The sequence below is a fragment of the Grampus griseus genome, assembly GCF_964374135.1.
Source record: "Grampus griseus genome assembly, chromosome: X".
NCBI classification, from domain to species: domain Eukaryota; kingdom Metazoa; phylum Chordata; class Mammalia; order Artiodactyla; family Delphinidae; genus Grampus; species Grampus griseus.
The window spans coordinates 130,610,812-130,636,550 of record NC_138999.1 but is presented as its reverse complement, the minus strand read 5'-3'; the positions used below and the strand labels follow the sequence as shown (position 1 = coordinate 130,636,550).

The following is a 25,739-nucleotide window of genomic DNA, read 5'->3' as shown; positions in this document are numbered from 1 at the left end:
GTAAAACTTCAGACCTCCCACCTGATGCTTCCATCTGGCTCTTTAAAATATTTGAACTATTATTACCTTTTTTGCAGAGGCAGATATTAGCTAAGCGGCCTTATGAAAGGAACTGGAAAAGGAAGTAAGCCATTGTCAAAAACTGGCCATGATCACGCAAGACCCTACAGGCTGAGTGAGGTGTTCAAAACCCCTTTCTCCCTCGAGGTGAGGCACTGACCTTGGATTCACTTTCTAGTTTGGTTGCCCTGGAAACCTGATGAAGGTGGATCGTCAGCTGTGGGATGGGCGGGCCTGCTTCCGGCACAATGTCCCAGGAGGTACCCTGCGCCTGGTCTGGGAGGGCTGCGACTGCACATCAACACCTGCTGGGAGTCACAGCTCAGCGTCCCTGAGTGCAGTGGGCCTATCGTTCCTGGGCCCTGACCCTGGCTGTTACAAGACAGAGTGCTCTCTGATGGCTTCTAAGCCAGGGTGGTTCCTGCGGCCACCTGTGGGGACATTAGAATTGTGCCTAAAGCTGCCCCCTGGCATGGTGCCCATGGTGTCTTGCCTGTCCTGTGTCCTTCAGAGTAAAGTGGTGTCAGACATGGCCTATCCGGGTCTTGTGAGTCTAACGTGCAGTCAAACCCAACACCAGCTATGGTGAGTGCTGTACATGCTATCGGCAGAGTCTGCAGAACCAACCAAGACGAACCTTTAAGAAATGGTTCAATACCCTTAAAGGTACCATGAGGTTTAGGGCAGAGAATAGCAAACACACAAAGAAAGGAGAGTATGCATTCATTAAGGGATTGAACTTAATGAATTATTAGGTATTTCTAAATAAGAGCAAGGCACCATGGTACAGAGGGAAGGGAATTCACCCGGGAACCAGATCTGGGTTTCATTTCACTCTGGCTACGCAGCTGTGGCGGTCAGCGTCTATAGGGGCAGCAAGGATGATCAACTGTGCTTCCCATCATCCCCTGCTGTTGCTACTGACCAAACCACTCTCAGTTAACCCCAGAAAATAAAACGCTATAATCTTTGACTCCATAATTCCATTTTTGGTAATCTAATCTCAGGAAAAATCCTAAATAAAAGAAAAATCCTTCTGTAAACATGCAAACTGCCGAGTTATTTCCTACTTAGAGAAAAAAATTTTAAAACAACCAATTGTCTGTGAATCACAGTTTACTAGAGTTTACCTATTAGAATACTATGAAACCAGTAAAATAATGTTAATTTAAAAGCAGTATATAATAAGCAAATTCCATAATAAGTAAAGAAAGTAGGATAAAAATTATACAGACAAAATTATTTCAATTGTGTTTTTAAAAAAACCTATGCATAGAAAAAGAAATGGAAGCCACAGAATCGTTAAGGGGGACTGCAAGTGGAACTTAAATGCCTTTTTTCCTATTTTCTAAACTTTCTCAAATGAACATGTTTACAATGGAAAGATAGTTAAATTTCAGTTGCATTTCCAACACATTTGTTACCCAGTATCACTTTTTGTAGTCAATCTTGTGCTCATTATCTTTCCGGGTTTACTATCCTAATATTAAGCTTGAGGACTTCCCTGGTGGTGCAGTGGTTGAGAGTCCGCCTGCCGATGCAGGGGACATGGGTTCGTGCCGCGGTCCGGGGGGATCCCACATGCCGCAGAGCGGCTGGGCCCGTGGGCCATGGCCGCTGGGCCTGTGCTCCGCAGAGGGAGAGGCCACAGCAGTGAGAGGCCCGCGTACCGCAAAAAAAAAAAAAAAAAATTAAGCTTGAAAATGCCATGTCAAATCAGGATGGTTATGTTATTCTGAAAATGTAGACTGCTATAAGAGAAGCTTTCTGGCAAAGGCAAGACTTAAATATCTTTTATTTAATTAACAGAGCCTAATACTGTTTCTGACACATACTGGGTGCTTATGTATATTTGCTGAATAATTAACTTAATTTTTGCTCTTTAATTCACACCTCTAAAGAGCTGTTTCCTCATATTGCCTGGAATACCTAAAAATTCGTATTTAGATTTTCACGGACTTAAGACAAAATTAAGATCTTCTGAGCAAATCATTCCTATCCTAATATTAACAGGGACATTTGATACCAATATACTTACCATAATAAAGTTTGGGAAAAAGTAGCACTTAAAATACATCAAGACGTTTACAAACCTCAAATTCTAAAATATGGAAATTCAAAAGTATCAAAGAAAAATTGACAAGGAACTCTGCTATCTTTCAGATTTAACTTCTCAATTGTTTGCTTATCTATATTCCTTCCAAAGGGATCTTATGTTGTTTCTACAAACATAAGAGGTTCTTGGGACACGGCTAGTTATGGTGTAAGTAAATAAACTTTACGAGTATGTGAAAAGACCCATGTTAATTTTAGAAAGTATAACATAAAAAAGGGTACTGTGCCACAGTTTTAACTTCACTGTTTTAATATCATGAAATACAAGTACAAAACATTGTACAAGTATACTCTTTACTACATGGAGATGGAATAATACATTTGTGTTTTTACCAGAATCTGTATCACCCAGTACTAGCCACTGTACCAATGGCTTTCCATAGGGATCTTCTAACACTCTTACGAAGTTTTATCATGAATAAAAAAGCTCACAACTCCGTTAAACCATCACAGATTTATATTTATCTTAATATTCCTGTTCAGCTGCTTTGGGGAACTGTTAAGAAGTACAAAATGGCCTCAGGCAAGAGTTTTCAGTGCGTAATTTTGTTATTTCATGTTGGCCAAGATCTCCTTTATGTTAGCATTGCAAAGGCTCTAGGCTCTGTGCACTTATATCGGGTTAGAAAGCGTTGTCTCAATAGCCCTCTTACTGTTTAGGAATGCAAATTACCACTTCCTGAAAAGTACAGAATATTATAATAGTTATTGGCTAAGCAGTAATTCATGAAACTGCATTTACACAGGACAAATAACAGCAATAGAGGACCATAAAGCCCCATGTGTGCTAAAGAAAAACAGTTTTTCAAATATTCAAACTGTTTTTCCTACCTCTAAACTGGTTTTAACCACATCACAAGTGAGAGTAACACCAGCCAATAAAGAAAAAGTAAAGTGTGCTAAACTGTCCAAAAAGTCAGCTTCTATAGCATATCTCACAGTTTTCAGCCATTTCAGCTAAGACTTTTCTTATAACAAACAAACAAACAAACAAACAAAATGATGAAAGCAGCATTTACTTTGTTGGAAATGCAAAAAATAAAAATAAAAATACTGCAAATTTTATAAAATATTTGAAACTAATTCTGTTTTTATAAATAAATAAAGTGGTGTTTATCTTTTTTTAAAGTTTTAATCATCATTCTTGCTGTTAAAAATTATTTAAAGTTATGGCAACTTTTAAGGATAAACTTTGGGGTATTTAAAATAACATGTTTGGAAAATTGAACCACATTTTTAATTGCCAGCATTATGCTTTGTTCTTGGTAGAATCATCTTTGTTTCTTCTTTTTACATCCCAATTATAAACCCTGGCCATATCTGCAAGAATTGTCAAAGAAAATGCAAACGCAATTCTAAAGATAACATTCAATGACTAAGTATTCATTCACACACTGAATCAAAGACAGAAATCACACACAAAAAATGCTAGTGACTACAGCAAGGTGTAGTATCATCTGGCAAAAAAGGGAACAAAATTACACCAAAATCAGGTCAAGGCCTCAAATCAATAATTGTTTAGCATATCTAGTCAACTACGGTATTATATTTAACAAATACGTGCTTGACACTGTCAACAGTTTTATAGAGAGCCCTTCATCCATGATAGTTCAAAGGTAGTTCAAAGCATACACTGACATGTAATGTTTAAATTATTACAATTATCAATCACTTTATCTCTTACCCTGTTTGGCTAACAGGGCACTCACGCAATTTATTAAGCATCTGCATCTTTTCCTTTCCACAAACACCACCTGCAGGCCTTCACATATCGATTATTTGTTTCATGGGTCATGCCTTTGGTGGTATATCCAAAATGCCACCATTGGACTAAAGGTCATCTAGATTTTCTCCAATGTTATCTTCTGGGAATGTTATAGTTTTGGTTTTTGTGTGTGTGAATGAAGTCTCCACATTACCAGTCATGTGCCAACTCCTGCTCTAGGCCTCAAACAGGCCTGCCTTCCCTCACCAACCACTCAACACCTGTCATGTGCTACGTGCTGTGGAGGAGAGAGAGAAAGTGGAGCTCCTACACTTGAAGAGCTCCCAGTCTGGAATGAAAAATAAATAAAGCACTACGTGCAAAGTGCACTGGGAGCACAGAGGAACAACAAAACACCCTGAGAGGACTGGAAAATGTCCAGAAATGTTCTGCTGCTTGAGCCGACATATGAAAGACAAAACAGAGGAACCCAGGTAAACAGGGGGAAATGAGTCTAGATAGGAGGAACCAAGTGTGGACAAAGGACACAGCACATTTGGGGGCTGAGAAAAACCGATCGGGGTTATTTGGAACTTGGGTGCACTGAGAGAGGGCCAAGGCAGGAAGCAGTCAGTGGCATGAGGTAAGACTGGCAGGAAGCACCTCACAGGGCACCCACGTGCATACCTTACATGTAACAAAGAACACTGAAGCATTATAACCAGAGGAATAAAAAGAAGTGTGACTCAGTGAATTCATGGTGGAGACAGTGTAAAGGACAGATGTGAGGAAACCAGACTAGAAAACTACTGAGTCTAGCTTCTAGAAGGCCAAAATGAGAGTAACAGCAATGGACAGAGAGATTTACAAGGGAAAGCTGACAAGGATCTGGTGATTAGTCGGCTTCTGGTGATGAAAGAGAGAGGAGCGAAGGTCGACTCCCACGTTTCTGTGCTGGGTGACTGTGCGGGGCTGACGACTAGGCGACAGGAGCGCGTGAGCAGCTGGGTCAACATGCGAGCCCTCCCCCTCGAGCAGGATACCTGCCGCTGCCTGTTCTCTCTGCCTTAAATACAGTCTCAGTCCTATCTTCTCAAAGCCTGCTCTGAACTAATTCCAGCCCACACCTATCTTTCCCTAACTTTAAACTGCCTTGGTGTTGAGTACATGAAGTGAACTTACTTATATTTTGCTGTGAGACGATCATTCAGCAGGTTCACATGTGCAGTTGTAACAGAGCAAGACTTCGCCACTCTTCTTGTTTTGCACTGATCCTCTCACCAGCCCATGCCCCATACAGCTTAGCACAGTTGCAGGAACACAGGAGACCCTTAATAAATACACTACTTGACTAGCTATGAAGATGTCTTGGGAAAATATTTGAAAGAAAAATACTCATTTGCTAAATCGTCTTGCTGTTTCCACACTTTCACACTTTAAATTCAGATTAGTCTAGCTATAAAGTTATTAAATATTAGTTCCAAGTATGTCATTTACTACTCTCATAAAATCTGCAACTTAACATCAGTCTAAGAATAAGGACATTCTTTTCATTAAAGCAATGCATGTAAGAACGTTGAAAGCATCTTTCTCCTTTCCCCCCTTTGCCTTTTTTTAGGAAAGGATACTGACTTCTGTGGTAGTAAACTGATCTCGAAGAAAGTCGAGGTCTTCCTCAAGAGAATCAAGATTCTTTGTGGCAGTCGATAAATTCTTTTCCAACAACGCCTGAGCTTCATCAATATCATATTCAAGCATTACATTTGCCTGAAGAGAGAAAAGCATGACAATGTCCGAACACTTACCCAGTGCTTTACAGGTTAGAACAGGGGTTGGCAAACTATAGCCCTTGGGCCAAATCCGGCCGGCTGCCTTTTGTCCTAAGTTTTATTGAAACCCAGCCATTCTTTATTCACTTAGACTTGCATGCTACAGTGGCAAAGCTAAGTACTACTTGTGACAGAGACCGTGTGGTCTGCAAAACCAAAAATATTTACCCTCTGGCCCTTAACAGAACATTTACTGACCCCTGGGTTAGAGAATATATTCACACACATTTTATCATTTACTCGTCATAACAACCCTGGAGAGGCAAGTTACCTTCTCTACAGTTAAGAAAACAGAGGCTCCGAGAGGTCAGGTTACCTACGCTTTTGGGGATACTACATAAATGGAAGAATTACCATAAGAACCAGTATCTTTAGTTACCAAATCCTATCTTTCTACTAGCTCTATTGTGACACCAAATAGTATCACATTCAGATCAACTGAAATAGTTGTTTCTGAGCTTAAGATACCAAAAGTTTTCAAAAACATACATATTATCTACATTTGGTCCATTGAGAGAAACAGCTGGCTCTCACTGCCCCCTTCCTACCTCCAGAGTAAATGCTGGCGCAGGGGGAGCCACACTCCCAGCACCTGACTTAACACCGGGCACTTCCTGAACCACTTTCCTTATCTGGCAAATGGAATTTGAAAACTACTCAAAGGATTGTTGGAAGAATTAAATGAGACAACATGAAAGTGCTTAGCACAGAGTAGGTGCTACATTCTTATTGACTGAATATGCCAATCCATGATAATCAGAAAACTGTATAAAAATTCAGATAGGACTAAAAATATTCAGTGCAGAGTAAATGCCTCTCTAAAACCCAGACCCACAATCTCATTTCTCAATGACTGATGCTTCTTATTACTTTTTCTTTTCCAGAAAATTTCTACACTTTGCTTACTTTTAACAAGAGAAAATCGAATACATTTAAAAACACTTCATTCATGTCAAAAAACATCAATCATTCATTCAGGAAGTACCGTGTGCCAAGTACATCTCCTTAGTTGATTCACCCCTCAACTACTGCCTGATCGGCCTCTCTATTTGACGGTCTAATAGTCACCTCAAGACTGACATGCCCAAAACACAACTCCAAGTCGCCCTGCAAACCTGTTAGTCCTTTGCCTGTGATATGAGTTACATATATTTTTCCTGTTGATTGTCTTTTGACTTTGCTCATGGTTTCTGAATTTTGAGGCCTGAAAAACCAGGGCTCTAAATAAGTTATCTTATTTAACCAGGGCTTATTTAACCAGGGCTCTAAATAAGTTCAGGGCTCTAAATAAGTTATCTGTGACTTGGCCTACAATTTTGATGGTGTCAGTATTTCATCACACATTTCAAATGTGATCCACTTGGAATTCACCATCGTGTAAGGTGGGCTCCAGCCGTAATTCTCTCTCTCTTGAGAGAGAGAGAGAGAGAGCTCCCTGTTGTCCCAGTCTAGTTTATGAAATCACCTTATCCCCACTTGCTGATTAAATGTGTGCCAAGGGAAAGAGAAACAAAGGACAATAACCCTTAGGATTTGGGCTACTGGGTGGACAGCTGTTCCATTTACAGAACTAAAACTAAACAAGTACGGGAATTATGCTTGTAGAAATAAATGTACAAACTCTGAAAAGATTACAGCTAACAGAAATCAGGAGGAGGAACTAAGGGACAGAGAAGTGAGTTTCCATGTACGAATCTGCCTATCTTTCATGGCACGAGACTGCCTCTCAGGGATGACTCTACAGGATAGCAAGCGGAAATCCTCCCAGCTGGGAGAGCTGAGAGCAGTCGTGACTGGCTGCTTTGTATGGGAACTTGCCTGAGGTAACAAGACCTATGGATAGCTAGCTGGACAGTCAGGAATGGCTTGGCTGGTCGATCATGGGACTGAGAGGAGTAAAATAGGAAAAAATCACAGAGAAGGTCTGTGAAATCATCAAAATTGAAATATATGATTTTTAAAAATGGGTTCTAACCTCAAGGTTTCTGTAATAATCCTTGCCCCCTCAAATTTAGAGAGCTCTTTCTAGAACTAACAAAATCTGATGATGAAGAAACATCTATCTAAGGTTCAACAGCACCTTCTGTTACATTTAAGAGCTAAAGCATTAGTTGGAGGGGAAGCAGGGTTTTGGTCCGTTTTGTTTTGATTGGGAGAGACTCGAGCATGCTTCTGCAGCAATCTTCCTCACACTGCCGATCCCCCTGAATGCCACCCCTTCATTCCTTCCACAGCTTCAACAATAATGCTTTACAAATGTCAGCCAAGGAAGCTGTGGCTATTACATTTACTTACCCCCAACCACAGACACACTTTATCGGTAGGAGGAACTGAAGCTTTGCAATACAGGTTATCTGCCAGTAAGAACCTGGTCTCCAGTGAATTGGTGGACTCCTTCAAAAAAAATGACAGTACTGTAAACAGTCCATTTTCACACCAAGGTTATAAGGAAGAGATCACAGAACTGAACCTAAGCCATTTAAAACAGTCCTATCACACAGACTAAGTAGAGTGGTAAAGAAAGGAATGCTGGAGCCAGACGGATGGGCAGGGAGGCTCGTGCGTCCTGGCTCAGCTACTTACTATAGCTCTGAAGGCTGTGGCAAGCAGAGTTCTCACACACTCACACCCCCACACACACATACCCCCACACACACACCCCAGTCTCACACCCCTCCCCGCCCCCACACACACCCCAGTGCCTGGCACAGAGTAAGCAATAGACAAGCGCTATCTATTATTACTTCATCAGTGCTTCGTGCTCAACAACCAATTTTCTGAAGCCTCTTATTAAGTTCATGACATAAAAAACATACTAGAAATGTAGTTATTCTACCAGTCAAGTAATAAATCATATATACATACACATACTATTTTAAATATAATATACTTATGACATTTAATTTTTACAGTCTGCTTATGTAACAAATATTGGATGAGGACTTGGAAGAGTCTCAAATCCAGTTCTGCCAGGAACTAGCTATGTAACAGTGCTCAAGTGTAACCTCTTTGCAAATGTTGCCTCAGCTGTGAAATGAGAACCTGAAACGTCATTTCTAAAATTTTTTCCAGCTCTGTAAGTACTGGACTCACTCCTTATTCATCGAGAGAACAATAACAACAACAGAAACTATTAGATGCTGCTCAAAATGACATTTTCTTTTTGTACTTAAAAGAATTTCAAATTGCATTTAAGTTCTGCAGATACTACATATAAGTAAAATACCCCAAGAAGTGTGGGTCCTAGAATTAAACCTGACTTTTGGCGGAAAGCCACATGTCTCACTGTCTGTGATGTCAGTACACGTGCTCAGGACTGGTTCAAATACCAGTGACCAAGGAGTCAAGGAACACATGTCTCTGCTGAAGTATCCTGGTTTGCTCATGTTTACAAAGAAAACTGCACTTACTTTTTTCTTCTGCATGTACTTTAGAATTTCTAAAGTCTGCTTAATTTCAGGAATCTGACCTTTTAGCCTGTGAATAAGAAAAAGGTTAACTTAGTATTTGGCATCAGGACACAGTCTTACTAGCTTTGCATTTTCTACTGATATGTTTTGAGGACAATTTATATATATGAAATATTTAAGATATTTTATCTGTAAGATATTTAATAAATTTTGTTTATTAAAATATTTAAGATATTTCAGACATAAATATTTATTAAAATATTTCGATATAATAGCAAATATTTACGGAATGACTACTGTGCACAGAGTCCTATTCTATATGTCAAACCCCCCATCATTAGTTAACATTTCTAGAGAAAATCATATTCCACAGAGGTGATTCAGAGGTTCTACATTTAATTAGAATTGCATTTTAAATACTCATTTTTAAAATAACATGCATTCAAATATTATATTCTAAATTGAAAACCACCAACTCCCTCAGTCACAGGCAGCTCAGCACCAGCAAGTGCAGGGACAGCTTCTCAGGGCCTGCGCTTCCCACACTGTAAAAGCACCTGAATACCTAACACACCACAGTAAGACATAGTACAACTTTGCGATGCTTTTAAGCTTTGGGTAATTTTTCTTTACCTTTTATGTTGAAAAATACTTTCTTTTCAAGTTAGGTAACAACTGTTCTTAAAATTATAAATGGATCACTGTTTGAACACACGAAAAAACTTAAGAAAACGATGGACATGATGAGACTGATCAGACTCAACAGTTAAGTTATATTATAGCTACTAGAAAAACAACTAGCCTGGAACAACTGGACATCCACACATAAAAACATGAATCTAGACATGGACACTACACATTTCACAAAACTTAAGTTCACATGAATCACACACCTAAAGGTACAATGCAAAACTATAAAGCTCCTAGAAGGTAACACAGGAGAAAACCTAAATGACCTTGGGTATGGTGATGACTTTTTAGATACAACACCAAAGGCACAATCCATGAAAGAAATAATTGACATGCTGGACTTTATTAAAATTAACAACTTGCACTCTGCACAAGACCCTGTCAAGAGAACAAAAAGACAAGCCACAGACTGTGGGAAAATATTTGCAAAAGACACATTTGATAAAGGACTGGTATCCAAAATACCCAAAGAACTCTCAAAACTCAACGATAAGAAAATGAACAACTGGATTAAAAAAATGGACCAAAGCCTTTAACAGATACCCTACCAAAGATATACACATGGCAAAAAAGCATATGAAAAGATGCTCCACATCGTATGTCATCAGAGGATTGCAAATTAAAATAACGAGATACCACTACACACCTATTACAACGGCCAAAATCCAGAATACTGACAAGTCCGGATGTTGGTGAGGATGTGGAGCAACAGCCCCTTTGGAAAGACAGTGTGTCAGGTTCTTACAAAATAAAAATACTCTTACCATATGATACAGCAATCATGCTCCTTGGTATTTACCCAAAGGAGCTGAAAACTTAGGTCCACACAAAAACTGCACACAAATGCTTATGGAAGCTTTATTCATAATTGCCCAAACTTGGAAGCAACCAAGATGACCTTGGTAGGCAAATGGAGACATAAACTGTGGTCCATCCAGACAATGGAATAGTATTCACTGCTAACAAGAAATGATCTATCAAGCCACGAAAAGCCATGGGGGAACCTTGAATGCATATGACTAAGTGAAGGACGCCAACCTGAAAAGGCTGCAGACTGTATGATTCCAGCTATAAGACACTCTGGAAAAGACAAAACTATGGAGACAGTAAAAGGATCAGTGGTTGCCAGGGGTTTAGGAGGGGGAGGGAGGGATGAACATGCTGAGCACAGAGCATTCTTAGGGAAGTGAAACTACTCTGTATGATGCTATAATGGTGGATACATCACATCGTGCATGTGTCCAAACCCATAGAACGTACAACACGAGGGTGAACACTAATGTAAACTATGGACTTTAGCTAATAATAACATATCAACCTTGGCTCATCAATTGTAACAAATGTTCCACTCCGGTGAAGGGTGTTTGTTGATAATGGGGAGGCTATGTGTGTGTGGGGGCGGGGGCTATACAGGAAATCTCTGCATCTTCTGCTCAAGTTTGCTATGAAACTAAAACTGGCCTAAAAAATAAAGCATATTAAAAATAATTTTTAAAAACTACTAGCAACTAATTCCCAAATGAAATCAATCTCACTGACAAGAAAATAAGAGATAAAAATATGCTGAAAACACTCAAAGTCAAACTTAGAGAAGAAAGAATGAAACATTTTTAGCTCTTTTTTTGGATTAAAGCTGCCCAAGGCTTTAAAGTGTTTTGCATGGAAAAATGTGCAAAACAGTTCTGGGAGTCCTGTCAAATCACAATGTAATCTGTAAGAAAACAGACTAAGGATACAAAAACAAAGCTGTGGTTCTTTCAAAATACATTTAACAAAATATTATTAGAGATCAGCATGTAAACAAAATTTAAATATGATAATGAAAATGTACTTCGTGAATTATATAAAGGAAGTCACATCATGTGTGAAGAAGGTTAGCACAGCAAACTTTATTACAGCGTGTGCTACTGACCCGGCAAATATGTCAGATAAGCCTGCTGCTTAAAAAATAGTATCACTGGGGCTTCCCTGGTGGCACAGTGGTTTAGAGTCCGCCTGCCGATGCAGGGGACACGGGTTCGTGCCCCGGTCCAGGAAGATCCCACATGCCGCGGAGCGGCTGGGCCCGTGAGCCATGGCCACTGGGCCTGCACATCCGGAGCCTGTGCTCCACAACAGGAGAGGCCACAACAGTGAGAGGCCCGCGTACCACACACACAATAAAAAGTATCACTATCTGGTAGTACAGCCCAGTGAAGATTTGAGAAACACACCCTTAGCATTGATTTTTTTTTAAAGCGTAGTTTGAAGGCTAATGTTCTATGAACTCTTTACAATTCAATATGGATATCGTAGATCTCTCAATTTTGCTTATTTTTGTATATGTTGATATAGGTAAATGCTAGAAAGATCTACATTGAATCATTTATAAAATATCTGATACACATATAACATTAGTATGTTCAGATCAAGTTTTTTGGTCATGTAAATGATTTCTGTGATTGACTGACAGATTGATTTATGGCTGAGTTGGGTCTTCGCTGCTGCACATGGGCTTTCTCTAGTTGCGGCGAGCGGGAGCTACTCTTCGTTGCACTGCACGGGCTTCTCATTGTGGTGGCTTCTCTTGTTGTGGAGCACGGGCTCTAGGCGCGCGGGCTCTGTAGCTGTGGCTCGTGGGCTGTAGAGCGCAGGGCCACTGTGCAAGTCTGAGCAATACACCCTCCCCACCCTGCTCTGTCCCAAAAGATAGCAGCTCTCCTGAACTGTGTGTTTACAGTCCCTTTTTTACTTTTTCAAATAGTTTCATCACATTTATGTGTATCCCTGAACAATATATTCTTTGCTAGTTTCTTAGCTTAATACAAATGGTCTCATGTTGTATGCATTTTTCTGGGGTTTTGCTTTATAACTCAATTAAGTTCCTAAGATTTGTTCATTCATCTTCACTGCTGTGTAATATCCATTTAAAAATATAACACAGCTTGTTTATCCACTTCCTATCAACAGACACTTGGATCAGTTCCAGATCTTTGTTATTCCATGAACAATGGAAATCTCTAGGTTCTGGGAGTGGGTAGGGAAGTGAGAGGGAAGACAGCAGCTTAGAAGGGAAGTGGATCAAGTCTCCAAAGGGGGAATTTAAGGCTAAAGGGTAGGTGTTTTTCCTCCCTCTAAATTGCTGTGGGTGAATCACATTACCCACCCCATCACGGCTACAGGGCAGAAAAACAGCAGAATTGGCCAAAGGCAGGGAGAAGGTCAGGCTGAGGAGCTGAGAATACAGGTACTGGCCCCCAGCAGTTCCCCTTGCCCACTCCCCCTCTCAGGGGAGATGCCAAAGACAGAGGAACGGAAAGAATGTCCCAGAGGCCCAGAGGCCGAGGCACCTGGTAGGGGAGAAACAGCATTTGTCCAATGGCTGTGCTGCAGAGTGTAAACCCCACCCACCAGGAGGGACTTGAATTACTTCTGTTCCCACACACATTAATGGCCAAAGGAACTGATAACCCTGAGGGAATATGAGCTGATGGGGAAAAAAATGGTAATCTGATAAACTCAACTACAAAATAAAATAAAGACAATAAATTCGACAACCTGTACCAGATGAAATAAAATCAAATTCTACAAGATTATACAGAGAGTATTTAAAAATACTTCAAAGAGAAAAGACAGGATATTGGTAATATGAAGAAGAAACAAGTAGCTGTAAGAAGGACCAAAAATACTACGTATAAAAAGTGTAATGGTTGAAATAAGGAACTCACAGATATCCATTTAATTGCCAAAAGACAAATTACCAAAATAGCAGAAGACAGGAAATAATAAAGAGACAGGGAAGGCAGAATTAGAAGAGTCAACATCCATATTAAAAGGAATCCCAGAAGGAGAGAAGGAAAAAAATTAACAGATGACAGAAAAAAATGAAAAAATGATAATCACAAAATTTCCAGTTAGAGAAAGATAAAGCACATATAATTCATGTGTTAAAGAGTTCACCACAAGACAATGAAATACTAAATAACTTTTTTATATACCTATCAATAATTACTTTATTTATATATTTTTAAATAGATCTTTATCGGAGTATAATTGCTTCACAATACCGTGTCAGTTTCTGCTGTATAACAAAGTGAGTCAGCCATATGCATACACATGTCCCCATATCCCCTCCCTCTTGAGCCTCACTCCCACCCTCCCTATCCCACCCCTCTAGGTCATGGCCAAGCACCAAGCCGATCTCCCTGTGCTATGCTACTGCTTCCTATACAGCTGAAGGAAAAAGTTAAATGACAGGCTGCAACAAAAGATTTACAACACCTGTAAAGAAAAGGTTAGTATCCAAACTACACAGCCGTCTGCTGCAAAACAACTCAGTCAAGCACAGAAACAGTTTTTGTTGCACAGCTGGTATCACAGAGGTGAGGGAACTTTCAGAAAAAATAAAAGGGGATAAAACTGGAAAAGGCTTTGAGTTGAGCAGTGAGGACTAGAGAAAAGCAGGCATCTCAAGGCAGGTGACAATACCAGCTATAGACCTGAGCCTGGCCCCTGACGCTCGGCTCCACAGGGGAGCTCACATATTAAGTGCAAGAACTTGGAACAGGGCTCAAGCAGTCCAAGGCTGATGAAGACCCACAGCTCCTGCAAAAGCAAAATCGTCTATAGATAAAAGCAATCCACACAGGTATCCATGGTTACAGGAAGCTGACATATAGTCAGTTAAGGAAGAATTTAAGAAAGATATCCTCACAGGGCTTCCCTGGTGGCGCAGTGGTTGAGAATCCACCTGCTGATGCAGGGGACGCGGGTTCGTGAGTTATGGCCACTGAGCCTGCGCGTCTGGAGCCTGTGCTCCGCAACGGGAGAGGCCACAACAGTGAGAGGCCTGCGTACCGCAAAAAAAAAAAAAAAAAAAAAAAAAGAAAGATATCCTCACAAAGACAAATTATAGTCAGATAAAACAAAAGAGATGACAATCTTGAAAGTATACAAAAAGAAAAATTAGTTTATCTAAAAAGATTTAAAATAAAACCATATATTGTTTACATGGAACACCCTTAAATATAAATAATAAATAAGCTGAAAGAAAAGGGATTGGAAAAAATACACCAGGAAAATGTTAGCCACCACTCCTGGGTATGTATCTGGAGAAAACTATAATTCGAAAAGATACATGCACCCCACTGTTCATTGTAGCACTATTTACAATAGCCAAGACATGGAAGCAACCTAAATGTCCATCGACAGATGAATCAATAAATAAGACGTTACATGTATACAATGGAATATTACTCAGCCATAAAAAAGAACGAAATAATGCCATTTGCAGCAACATGGATGGACCCAGAGATTGTCATACTGAGTGAAGTAACTCAGACGAAAAAGACAAATATCATATGATATTGCTTATATGTGGAACCTAAAAAAAAATGGTACAAATGAACTTATTTAGAAAACAGAAATCGAGTCACAGATGTAGAAAACAAACTTATGGTTACCAAAGGGGGAAGGGGGGAGGGATAAATTGGGAGCTTGGGATTGACATATACATACTATACATAAAATAGATAACTAATAAGAACCTACTGTATAGCACAGGGAACTCTACTCAATACTCTGTAATGACCTATATGGGAAAATAATCTAAAAAAGAATGGATATATGTATGTGTATAACTGATTCACTTTACTGTACACCTGAAACTAACACATTGTAAATCAACTGTACTCTAATAAAATTTTTTTTAAATGTTAGCCAAAAGAAAGCCGGAGTAGCTCTAAGTGTCCAACAAAACTGACTAAAACAATAAGCATTATTTTACATAGGGTTAAATTCACCAAGAAGACTTCGTAATTCTCAAATTGCATGCACCTAATAGAAAAGACTAAAAAGCTTTAAAAAAAAAAAAAGGATAGAAAATTGTTTCAGGTTAAGATGGCAGCAGACTAGCACTTGCACCTCTAACTGTTCACGTAGCAGAGAGCTGTTGAGATGATAGGAGTTACAGGGCTATTCCTGCAAGGGAACAAAGTGACAGGTGAGCTGATTTCCTGCAGCCACTTTTTACCAAAGAGTACATGAAGGGACATTTCTCTTTACAGAAATATGCCAGCTTATTAATAAATAAAAAATAAATAGCTGAATTAGAACATCATCATTTTGCAACTCATAATTAATGGATCTAGGAATTCAGTATCATTCTAAGAAACAACTAGATACTATCTGCCCCTTAATGGAGAAACAATACACAAACCTATGAAGGAGTGTTGCCAAAAAACAAAAACAAAAAAAGAAAAAAAAACAAAAAAGAAAAACCTGACTATGAACAAGACTGCATATACAACTATCAACTTATAATAAACAGAAAGGGCAAAGAAACATACTTGAAAATCCCACAATTGCTTTGAAATTTAGCAACATACTTCTGAATAACCCATAGATTATGAATCTAAATGTGAAAGATAAAACAATAAAGCTTTGAGAATAAAACATTAAGAGAATATCTTCATGAACTTGGGATATTTCTTAAATAGGACACAAAAAGTACTAACCACTAAGGAAAAATTCTTAAATCAAACAACATGAAAAATAAAGGGTGATGTATATATGGCCATGCCACGGGTGTGATAGGGAGGGCTGGGTGGGAGGGAGGGAGACGCAAGAGGGAAGAGATATGGGAACATATGTATATGTATAACTGATTCACTTTGTTATAAAGCAGAAACTAACACACCATTGTAAAGCAATTATACTCCAATAAGATGTAAAAAAAATAAAGGGTGATGACTCAAACGGTATATCCACAGTGCTTCCATTTAAAAAAAGAAATCGGAAGCCTACCCTATACCACACATAAAAATAAACTTCTGATGGATTAAGAAGTTAGATATGAAAATGAAAAAAATTAAGACTTTAAGAAGAACACTTAGGAGTATGTCTTTTTGAACATGGAATACAAAATAGGATTTCTTAAACAATACACAAAAAGCACTAACTATTAAGAGAACTTTTGACTTAAAACATTTAAATTAAGAACTACTCATCAAAAGAAATCATAAGGGGAAAAAAAAGAAAAAGCAAGAAAAATTTCTCACATATAACCTAAAAGGACTAGTATCCAATATATAAAGAATTCCTACAAATAAAAAAAGACAACCAACCCATTATTAAATGAATAAAACTCTTCAAAAAAGTTTTCCACATTTGCTGTCTCCATCATTCTCCTTTGAACCACTGGGCCAACACTGTTCCCATCCAGAACACCAATGACTTCCACTTTGCTAAGTCCAAGTCCATTCTCAGTCCTTATCCCACTTGGGTGAGCCATCCGCAGCATTTGACACAGGTGATCATTCCCTCCTCCATGATACATTTTCTTAGCTAGGCTTCCAGAACCCCATGATCTCCCAGTTTTCCTGACCTCACTTAAAGTTTCTTTTCAGCCTTTTTTGCTGGTGTTCCCTCTTCTCCCTAACTTCTTACTGTTGCAATGTCCAGATCTTTGATCTTCTCTTCACTTGCATGCACTCTCTTGGTGATGGACCTCATTCAGTCCCCTGGCTTTAAATGACTCCCAAATTTTTATCTCCAACCCAGATCGCTCCCAAAATTCACATTCATATATTTAACCGTCTACCTAACACCTCCACCTGGATGCCCAAATGATGTCCAAGGCATCTCAAATGTGTCCAGAATTGAACTCCTCCTGATCTTCCCCCAAACCTGCTCCACCCACAGTCTTCTCAGATGTTGGTAACTCTCCCTTCCAGTTGCTCAGACCTGGGAGCCATCCCACATGCCTCCACAGTACTAGAGTTACCAAGGTAACTATGACACACGGATTCCCTCCGCTTCCCCAAGGCTTGGTCCTGAGGTCCATTTTCTTCTCTGTCTGTAACCTCCGTGCAAATGACCTCAAAGCCAATGGCTTTATGCTTCTTTTTCAAATAAAAATAAACTTTTATTATAAAAGCAATAAATGGACATTGCAGAAAATTAAGAATACAGGTAAGCAAAATAAGAAAAATGCTATTTCCCACCACCCAAAGATTACCACTGTCAATATAACATTAGTGTCAATTCTTCCAGGTATTTCTGTGCACACACACATTTTTTCCCCAAATAAGAAGAGATAACGTTCATAGTGTTTTCTATCCTTTTTCCTATTAACACCCCTCATCTGTCCACGTTGATGACTTTTCACATCATCTAACACCTAGCCCTATTCAAATTTCCTCAGTTGTCACCAAAATCAAATGAGAAAATATATCTAAAAACAAACTTTTGGTTTGTTTTTTTCTTTTTTTTTTGGTCGTGCCGCATGGCTTGTGGGATCTTAGTTCCCTGACCAGGGATTGAACCCACACCCTCGGCAGTGAAAGTGCGGAGTCCTAACCACTGGACCACCAGGGAATTCTCATCTAAAGACAAACTTTTGTATTTTTGCGTAAGTGGTACCCTCACGCCCAGACTACCCTTCCTCACTGGAGCCTGCTTCCAAACTCATAACCAGGCTTCAAAATTCTACATAGCCATCTGCTTCTCTTGGAAGTTTCCCCTGAATCCCTCTGTCCCCCTTCAGATCACCCGTTCCCCTATGCTAACTCATTACTGTGCACCATAACTCCTTGACTGCTATACTCTGTACTTATTTAAATATCTATTATGCCCCTAGACCATAACCCTGTTGAAAGCAGATACCGGACCTTATTTCACCCAAAACAGTATCTGGCACCTATGAGGAATTCCATAAACATTCAACTGACAGAAGAATGCTGTCACATGTGCATAGCAGGTATCTGTAGGTATTTATTACTGTGGATTGATTTCGTAAGCTACTATGAACATACAGGGGAATAAAGGATCGAGAGCAAGAATACTTCTGCCCTATCACTTATGAAGTCTTGGCAAGGTCACAACTTCTGTGGGTTTCTCATCTCATCGGCAAAATGAAAAGAATGAACTAGACATTTAAGATGTTACGATCCTAGAAGCTTTGGAATAAGGACTTCAATATTCATTCTATTACGTTTGCAAAAGCATCTTCAGACTGACAATACCAAAGTGCTGGTGAGCATGAAGAACAACTGAAACTCCCAATACATTGCTGGTGGCAGTGTAATGTGCTAAAGCCACCTAGGAGGACTTTTCTCATAAAATTAAACATACACTTACCATACAAGTCAGCAATTCTACCCCTTGGATAACTACCCAGGAGAACTGAAAACAAATGTCCACCCAAAGACTTAAAACCAAATGGGGAAACAAACCAAATGTCCATCGACAAGCAAACAGATAAAAATAGACAAAACCTGTGGTACATCCACATACAACGGAAAATGACTCAGCACTAAAAAGAAACTAATTTACTGACACACACAACACCACGGATGACTCTCAAAAAGCATTATACTAAGTGTAATAAGCCTGACGTAAAACAGTAGTTACTGTATGCTTCCATTTATATGAAGTTCAAGAACAGACAAAACTAATTTATGGTGAAAATAATCAGAACAGTGGCTGTCTCTGGGAGTGTGCAGGGTTGGGCGTAAAGGGGCAGGAGGAAACTTCCTGAGGTAACAGAAATGTTCCATATATTGATCTGGGCAATGGTTACAGAAGTGGATACATTTATCAAAACTCATCAAACTGAACATTCAACGCATAGACATTTTATCTGTATGCAAATTATGTCTCGATCTTTTAAAAGTCTAAGCTATACAATATTAATTTTAAAAACTTAGAAATTTTGCACTTACCTCCTTTTCTTTTGAGCAAGGTTGAGCTCCATAAACTTATACTTCTGGTACTGTTCATCCAGCTTCTTCAGTACTGTATCTGCAGTCTCATTCCCAGGCTGTTTCATGAAGGAATCTACATCTTCCTTTAATATCAAAAAGAATACATTACAAATTTTAGAATTCATACCTCTGATTTTTGACTGCTTTAGCTTTATTTTTAAACATAAAAAGAGCTTGTGTTTCTTTTTCTCCAAAGGCTTGTTTTTAACTAAAAAAGTATTTATAAAAAGTTAGAGGCCATTTCAGACAGTGCACATACATTATGTAGCTAATTTATTATTCTTCCACCTTCCTCTTTTTATTTATATATAGGGAAAGAAAGATGACCTTGTCTGCTTTTTTTTTTACATCTTACTGGAGTATAATTGCTTTACAATGGTGTGTTAGTTTCTGCTTTATAACAAAGTGAATCAGCTATACATATACATATGTCCCCATATCTCTTCCCTCTTGCGTCTCCCTCCCTCCCACCCTCCCTATCCCACCCCTCCAGGCGGTTACAAAGCACCCAGCTGATCTCCCTGTGCTATGCAGCTGCTTCCCACTAGCTATCTACCTTACATTTGGTAGTATATATATGTCCATGCCTCTCTCTCGTTTTGTCACAGCTCACCCTTCCCCCTCCCCATATCCTCAAGTCCGTTCTCTAGTAGGTCTGTGTCTTTATTCCTGTCTTACCCCTAGGTTCTTCATGACATTTTTTTTCTTAAATTCCATATATATGTGTTAGCATACGGTATTTGTCTTTCTCTTTCTGACTTACTTCACTCTGTATGACAGACTCTAGGTGTATCCACCTCATTACAAATAGCTCAATTTCGTTTCTTTTTATGGCTGAGTAATATTCCATTGTATATATGTGCCACATCTTCTTTATCCATTCATCCGATGATGGGCACTTAGGTTGTTTCCATCTCCGGGCTATTGTAAATAGAGCTGCAATGAACTTCAAAGCTTTTGCACAGGAAACGAAACCATAAACAAGACCAAAAGACAACCCTCAGAATGGGAGAAAATATTTGCAAATGAAGCAACTGACAAAGGATTAATTTCCAAAATTTACAGGCAGCTCATGCAGCTCAATAACAAAAAAACAAACAACCCAATCCAAATATGGGCAGAAGATCTAAATAGACATTTCTCCAAAGAAGATATACAGATTGCCAAAAGACACATGAAAGAATGCTCAACATCATTAATCATTAGAGAAATGCAAATCAAAACTACAATGAGATATCATCTCACACCGGTCAGAATGGCCATCATCAAAAAATCTAGAAACAATAAATGCTGGAGAGGGTGTGGAGAAAAGGGAACACTCCTGCACTGCTGGTGGGAATGTGAATTGGTACAGCCACTATGGAGAACAGTATGGAGGTTCCTTAAAAAACTACAAATAGAACTACCATATGACCCAGCAATCCCACTACTGGGCATATACCCTGAGAAAACCATAATTCAAAAAGAGTTATGTGGGCTTCCCTGGTGGCGCAGTGGTTGAGAGTCCGCCTGCCGATGCAGGGGACGCGGGTTCGTGCCCCGGTCTGGGAAGATCCCACATGCTGCGGAGCGGCTGGGCCCATGAGCCATGGCCGCTGAGCCTGTGCGTCCAGAGCCTGTGCTCCACAACGGGAGAGGCCACAACAGTGAGAGGCCTGTGTACAGCGCCAAAAAAAAAAAAAAAAAAAAGAGTTATGTACCAAAATGTTCATTGCAGACCCTGTCTGCTTTATACATCCGCCTTGCAGCACATTGCCTAGTCATGTGCCCTAGCCACAAAACGATTCAACAGGCTGTGTGCCAAAATTATAGATTTTATTACTGAAATTTTTAACTGAACAAGTTCTGCCACAGATATCATGCTAAATATCGTCATTAGGTTCCCAAGACAAGTCACAACTGCTTCCTTGAGTATCAAGTGGTTGAAATAAAGTAAGCCTAAAAGGCAAACTGAACAATCTTTTGTAACAGGAATAAATAAGCAAAAGAAAAGCAACAAAACTGAACTGCATTTTTTTAAATGTATACTGCACATGCTGGTCCTTGAAGAAAAGCTAGTTAATTAGGTTAAGGATCAGGAACTACATGAAACTATATGGAAACTTAAAGGAGATTCTGTAACAGCCTTCTAGTAGTTTAAAGAACTTTAGTCCTTCCTTGCAACTAAGTTATATTCAATTATCTCAGTTTCTGGGATCTCTACATCATTATTCTTATCCATGCTTACTAGCTATAAGGGAGTATTTTAGCAGAAACAAGGCAAGAAGCAAAAAGAAGAGAAACACAGCAAGGGAGTGAACTATGAAGCCATCAAGCTAGAGACTAAAAGAAATTGAAAGGGTGAGGCTGAGGCAATGGCTGAGTTCTGCATGGAGATGAAATGCATGCAGTTAAAATGCAGATAAATGCATTCTGGAGATAAAATGGAGATAGCATCTTCCTAGAAGGCTCACTGTAGGAAGAGAAATGTCAAAGTTTTTTAGCACATGTTATTAGAAGCTTAGACTCTAGCAAGGAGAATTAACTACAGCAGCATAAGTTTGTGGTTAAGAGACAGGGGCTGCCTGGTTTGAATGCTGGCTTCATCACATACTAGATGACCTTGGAAGTTATTTAACCTTTCTCTTTGGCTCAATTTCCTCATCTTTAAAAAGAAAAGAAGTACCTTTTCCTCACAGGGGATTAAATGAGTTAGCACGTGTAAAATACTTAGAAGAGTACACAACAGCTAGTAAGTGTTCAACATTAGATATGTATAAGTGTACAAAACTACAGGGAGGTCATATCTGAACTAGATGTTGAGAGATGGAGAGGTCAACAAATCAACAAGGGGGAAAAGGGACAATTAAAGCAGAGAAAGAAAACAAATTACTACATCAACGGGAATGGGGAAAAGGCAAGGTGTGACTTTTAACCACTATCAACACAGAAACTAATATACATTAAGCATCTACTTGCAATACTGAAAGCACAGTCTCTGTTTCTCAGGGCAACTCTAACTACTGTTACTCCTATTTCAGTTAAAGAGACGGAGGCTCAGATTGTAAAATAATGCTCAAGATGAAGCAGCAACTGGGAAGAACCTTGTTCTATTTAGAAAGCACTGTTCCTTCCATAATACCATGTTATTCCAATTAGTTTAGGAACACACAAATATTTACGCAAATTTGGATTATTTATTATATCATATTGATAGAAATTTTAAGGTCTAGAAAAAATAACTTGTGACATTTTAGGGAACATGCATTTTAAGGTAACAGTTTATAAAGCCCTTTGATAAAGTTTATCCTCCTGAATTAGATTTCTGAAGCCATCTCTTGCTGAGCACCACGGGTGTGGTATTTTAAGGCACTATGGAAATTCAATCAACACTTAGTTATGAGCTTATACTGTGTGTCAGGTACTGTGCTAGCGTCAGGAGAAATGACAGGGAGCAAGGTAATGACCTAACCTCCCTCCCAGTGGCAGAGCATGGCGCAGAAGTAGAGCTCTGCAGCCCCACAGATTGCCTAAGTTCAAAGCCTGGGTAACTCACTTACACCCTGTGTGACTTGGAGCAAGTTACTCGAGGGCTCTGTGTCTCTGTTTCAACGTGTACAAAATGAGAATAACAGTATCTGCCTCTTAGAGTTTTGTAAAAGCATTAGGAAAGTGCCCGGTATTCAACAAATTTTCTCTCTTGTTGACAGTTACCTGGGAGATGAGTGGAAAGAAATAAATGGCACGGCTCAGGGAGAAAAAACAAAACAACTGAAGAAAACAGTACAAAACCGAATCATCAAATGCAAATATGCACAGAATGTATATAAAAGTGGTGTGAATAAAAGAATAAATAAAAGAAATGGGTCTTTTGAAGGTTGGAAGATACCAAGAACAAAAAGGTAGAGACAAGGCAATATAGGTACAAACCAAAAGGTTGAGAAATTTCCATTAAGACTTTATAGTAGTTCAGGCAAAACTGAGTGGAGAAAGGCGGGCGATACCGGCCTGGAAGGCCACTCAGGTTTTCTCTTATTATTCAAATAATATTCAAATACTATTTCGAGAACAGCCTTACGGGGCGGGGACAGGATTGAAAGCACTACTTGTTTCCCTCTGTTTGGCCTTGGGTTGGTCTCCCTGTTCTGTGAAGCCTCCAACAATGCACTCCCTGCTTCCTCTCACCTGCACACAATTTATTCTCTAAGTTGTTAAGACCATTTAGCTAAAAGCAAATGTGGTTACACAGGGGCTTCACTTAGACACCTTCTGGTGACCGCCCGTGGCCGACTGGCTGAAGCCTCAGGGGCCCAGCGGGCCACACAAGGCCTTCAAGGTGTCCCCGGTCCGACGTTCCCCTCCGCCTTCCTCCGAGGCAACTGGCCACCGCAGCCCTTCAACACACTAGGTGCCATTTCCTATGTTCACACCTGAGCTCCTCTGCCTGCTCACTGTACCCCGTCACCACCTACGCATCGCTCTCCCCGGCATCTAGGCTGACTCTCAAGCTTCTCACCGCCTCCGTTTTTCCGGGAAGTAGGGTCGAAATCCCGCGTCGGGGATGGGCTGGGGGGGCGGTCCCTCAGAGAGGCCCCGCTCCCCCTCCGGCTCCTGAGTCCTTCGCCCCGCGCCACCCCCCATCTTCTGGGGCCTTCTCAGACCGCGCGCCCCACGGCGGGTCCTGACACAGCTCAGTCGGTCCTGGCACGGAGGGGGAGAGCGGACGGAGCGCTCTCTCCGCGGTCCTTTAGCTCAATTCCTTCCCCCAACAACCAAGGCCGAGCTGGGGGCCAAGAAGGAAGGGGTAGCCCACCGCGTAGCGTCAAGATACCGAGCACCAGCGTGTCTCTTACCACGAAAACGGCCTCAGGAATCCCCAGGTGGAGCCGCCGTCCGTTCCCTCCGGCCACTTCTCCCAAAACACAACCTTCCTTACCGGCCGCCATCTTGGGGAAGCGAGCGCGCGACTAACGGCCTATCGAGCGCCTGTAGCCTGGGGCCTGTGATTGGCTCACTCACAACGGCAGGCCCGCCCTCCGCTTGGGAGTCTGCACATTCATTGGCTCACAGGAAGTAGCCGCCCCTTACCCGTCGGACGAGTCGCCCAACCTGTGGGTTCTAATTGGTTGCGCGCAGGTGAGTGAGAAGCGTGGAAGGACTGCCGAGGCGAAGCTGGCTCTGCAGGGAGGACCAATACCTAGTCCTGGGAAAAGGGATTCCGGGGGTTTTGTGGGTGGGCTGGCTGGAGGACCCTGACAATCGGGGACCGAGCCGGAACGGACCCCACTACCACCCCAGAACACGCGGCACTCTCCAGAATAGGCTTCGAAGCGACCCGATCCCTTCTCGGATTCAAGCAAATCCGGGATCTAGACACCACCACAGGGCCTGGGTCTCGGTGTCTTTCTGGGCCCACCATATTCACGAGCTTCCTGGCCCTTGAAGGGGACTTGTTTTGTGCCTACTTCCGGGTGGACCCAGTGGCTTCATCCTAATAAACACTCCGCCCATTTTGTCACAATTTACCGAAAGCCACCTTTGATCAGACTCTCACCACCCCAGCTCAAACGTTTTCAAAACTTCAGTGTACATAGAAAATCCTAAGAACTCTTCCGATGCTTCTAGGCCCAACGCATTCCCCAAGATCATCCACCACTACAACCCTTTGAAAGCAAGTAATTATTCTTCGATCTGTTTTCTGACATCTAACCACCGTGTTTGTTCCTGCGTTTGCCTGCACTGTAGTGCTTCACAGTACACCGGTGCTTCATCCACTCACACAAAGCCTACCATGAGACAGGCCCTGTCTGAATAAAGGATAAATGTCAGTTTCCTTACTTAGTGGGGACACATATATAATAATAGTGATTAACGTTTAATAAAAACGAACTATGTGCAACTCACTGAGTCATGTTCTTTAAACCCCACAGCTCAGTGTCCCTAATATCACCCCTAGTTTGCAGACAAGTAAAGGGACTTAAAATGAATGATTGGTAGGATAATAGAATCAATATTATAACCGTGACATACGGGGTAGGAAAGATGCACAGATGAAGACACTACGTAAGTCATATTTTAAAATGAGAATTACAACGCGTACCAACAAGGCTGTTGTAAAGATTAAATGAGATTATGTATGTAGAATACCTAATAAGTACTTGCCACACAGTAGGGCTAAAGCAATGAGGAAACTAGGCGAGGCTGAAGA

At 40.5% G+C, this 25,739-nt stretch overlaps 1 protein-coding gene across 1 annotated transcript; it reads right to left on the bottom strand.

Annotated features, from left to right (window-relative positions):
- Positions 1 to 1,924: 1,924 nt before the first annotated feature.
- VBP1 (VHL binding protein 1) lies at positions 1,925 to 24,508 on the bottom strand. The gene is made up of 6 exons (XM_082680844.1): positions 24,385 to 24,508; positions 19,511 to 19,635; positions 9,120 to 9,186; positions 8,005 to 8,103; positions 5,509 to 5,647; positions 1,925 to 3,495 (listed from the first exon to the last, which is right to left on the bottom strand). Exons 1-6 carry the CDS (start codon positions 24,475 to 24,477, stop codon positions 3,425 to 3,427), a joined length of 594 nt encoding a protein of 197 aa, XP_082536970.1. The 5' UTR covers positions 24,478 to 24,508; the 3' UTR covers positions 1,925 to 3,424.
- Between the last annotated feature and the right edge of the window lie 1,231 nt (positions 24,509 to 25,739).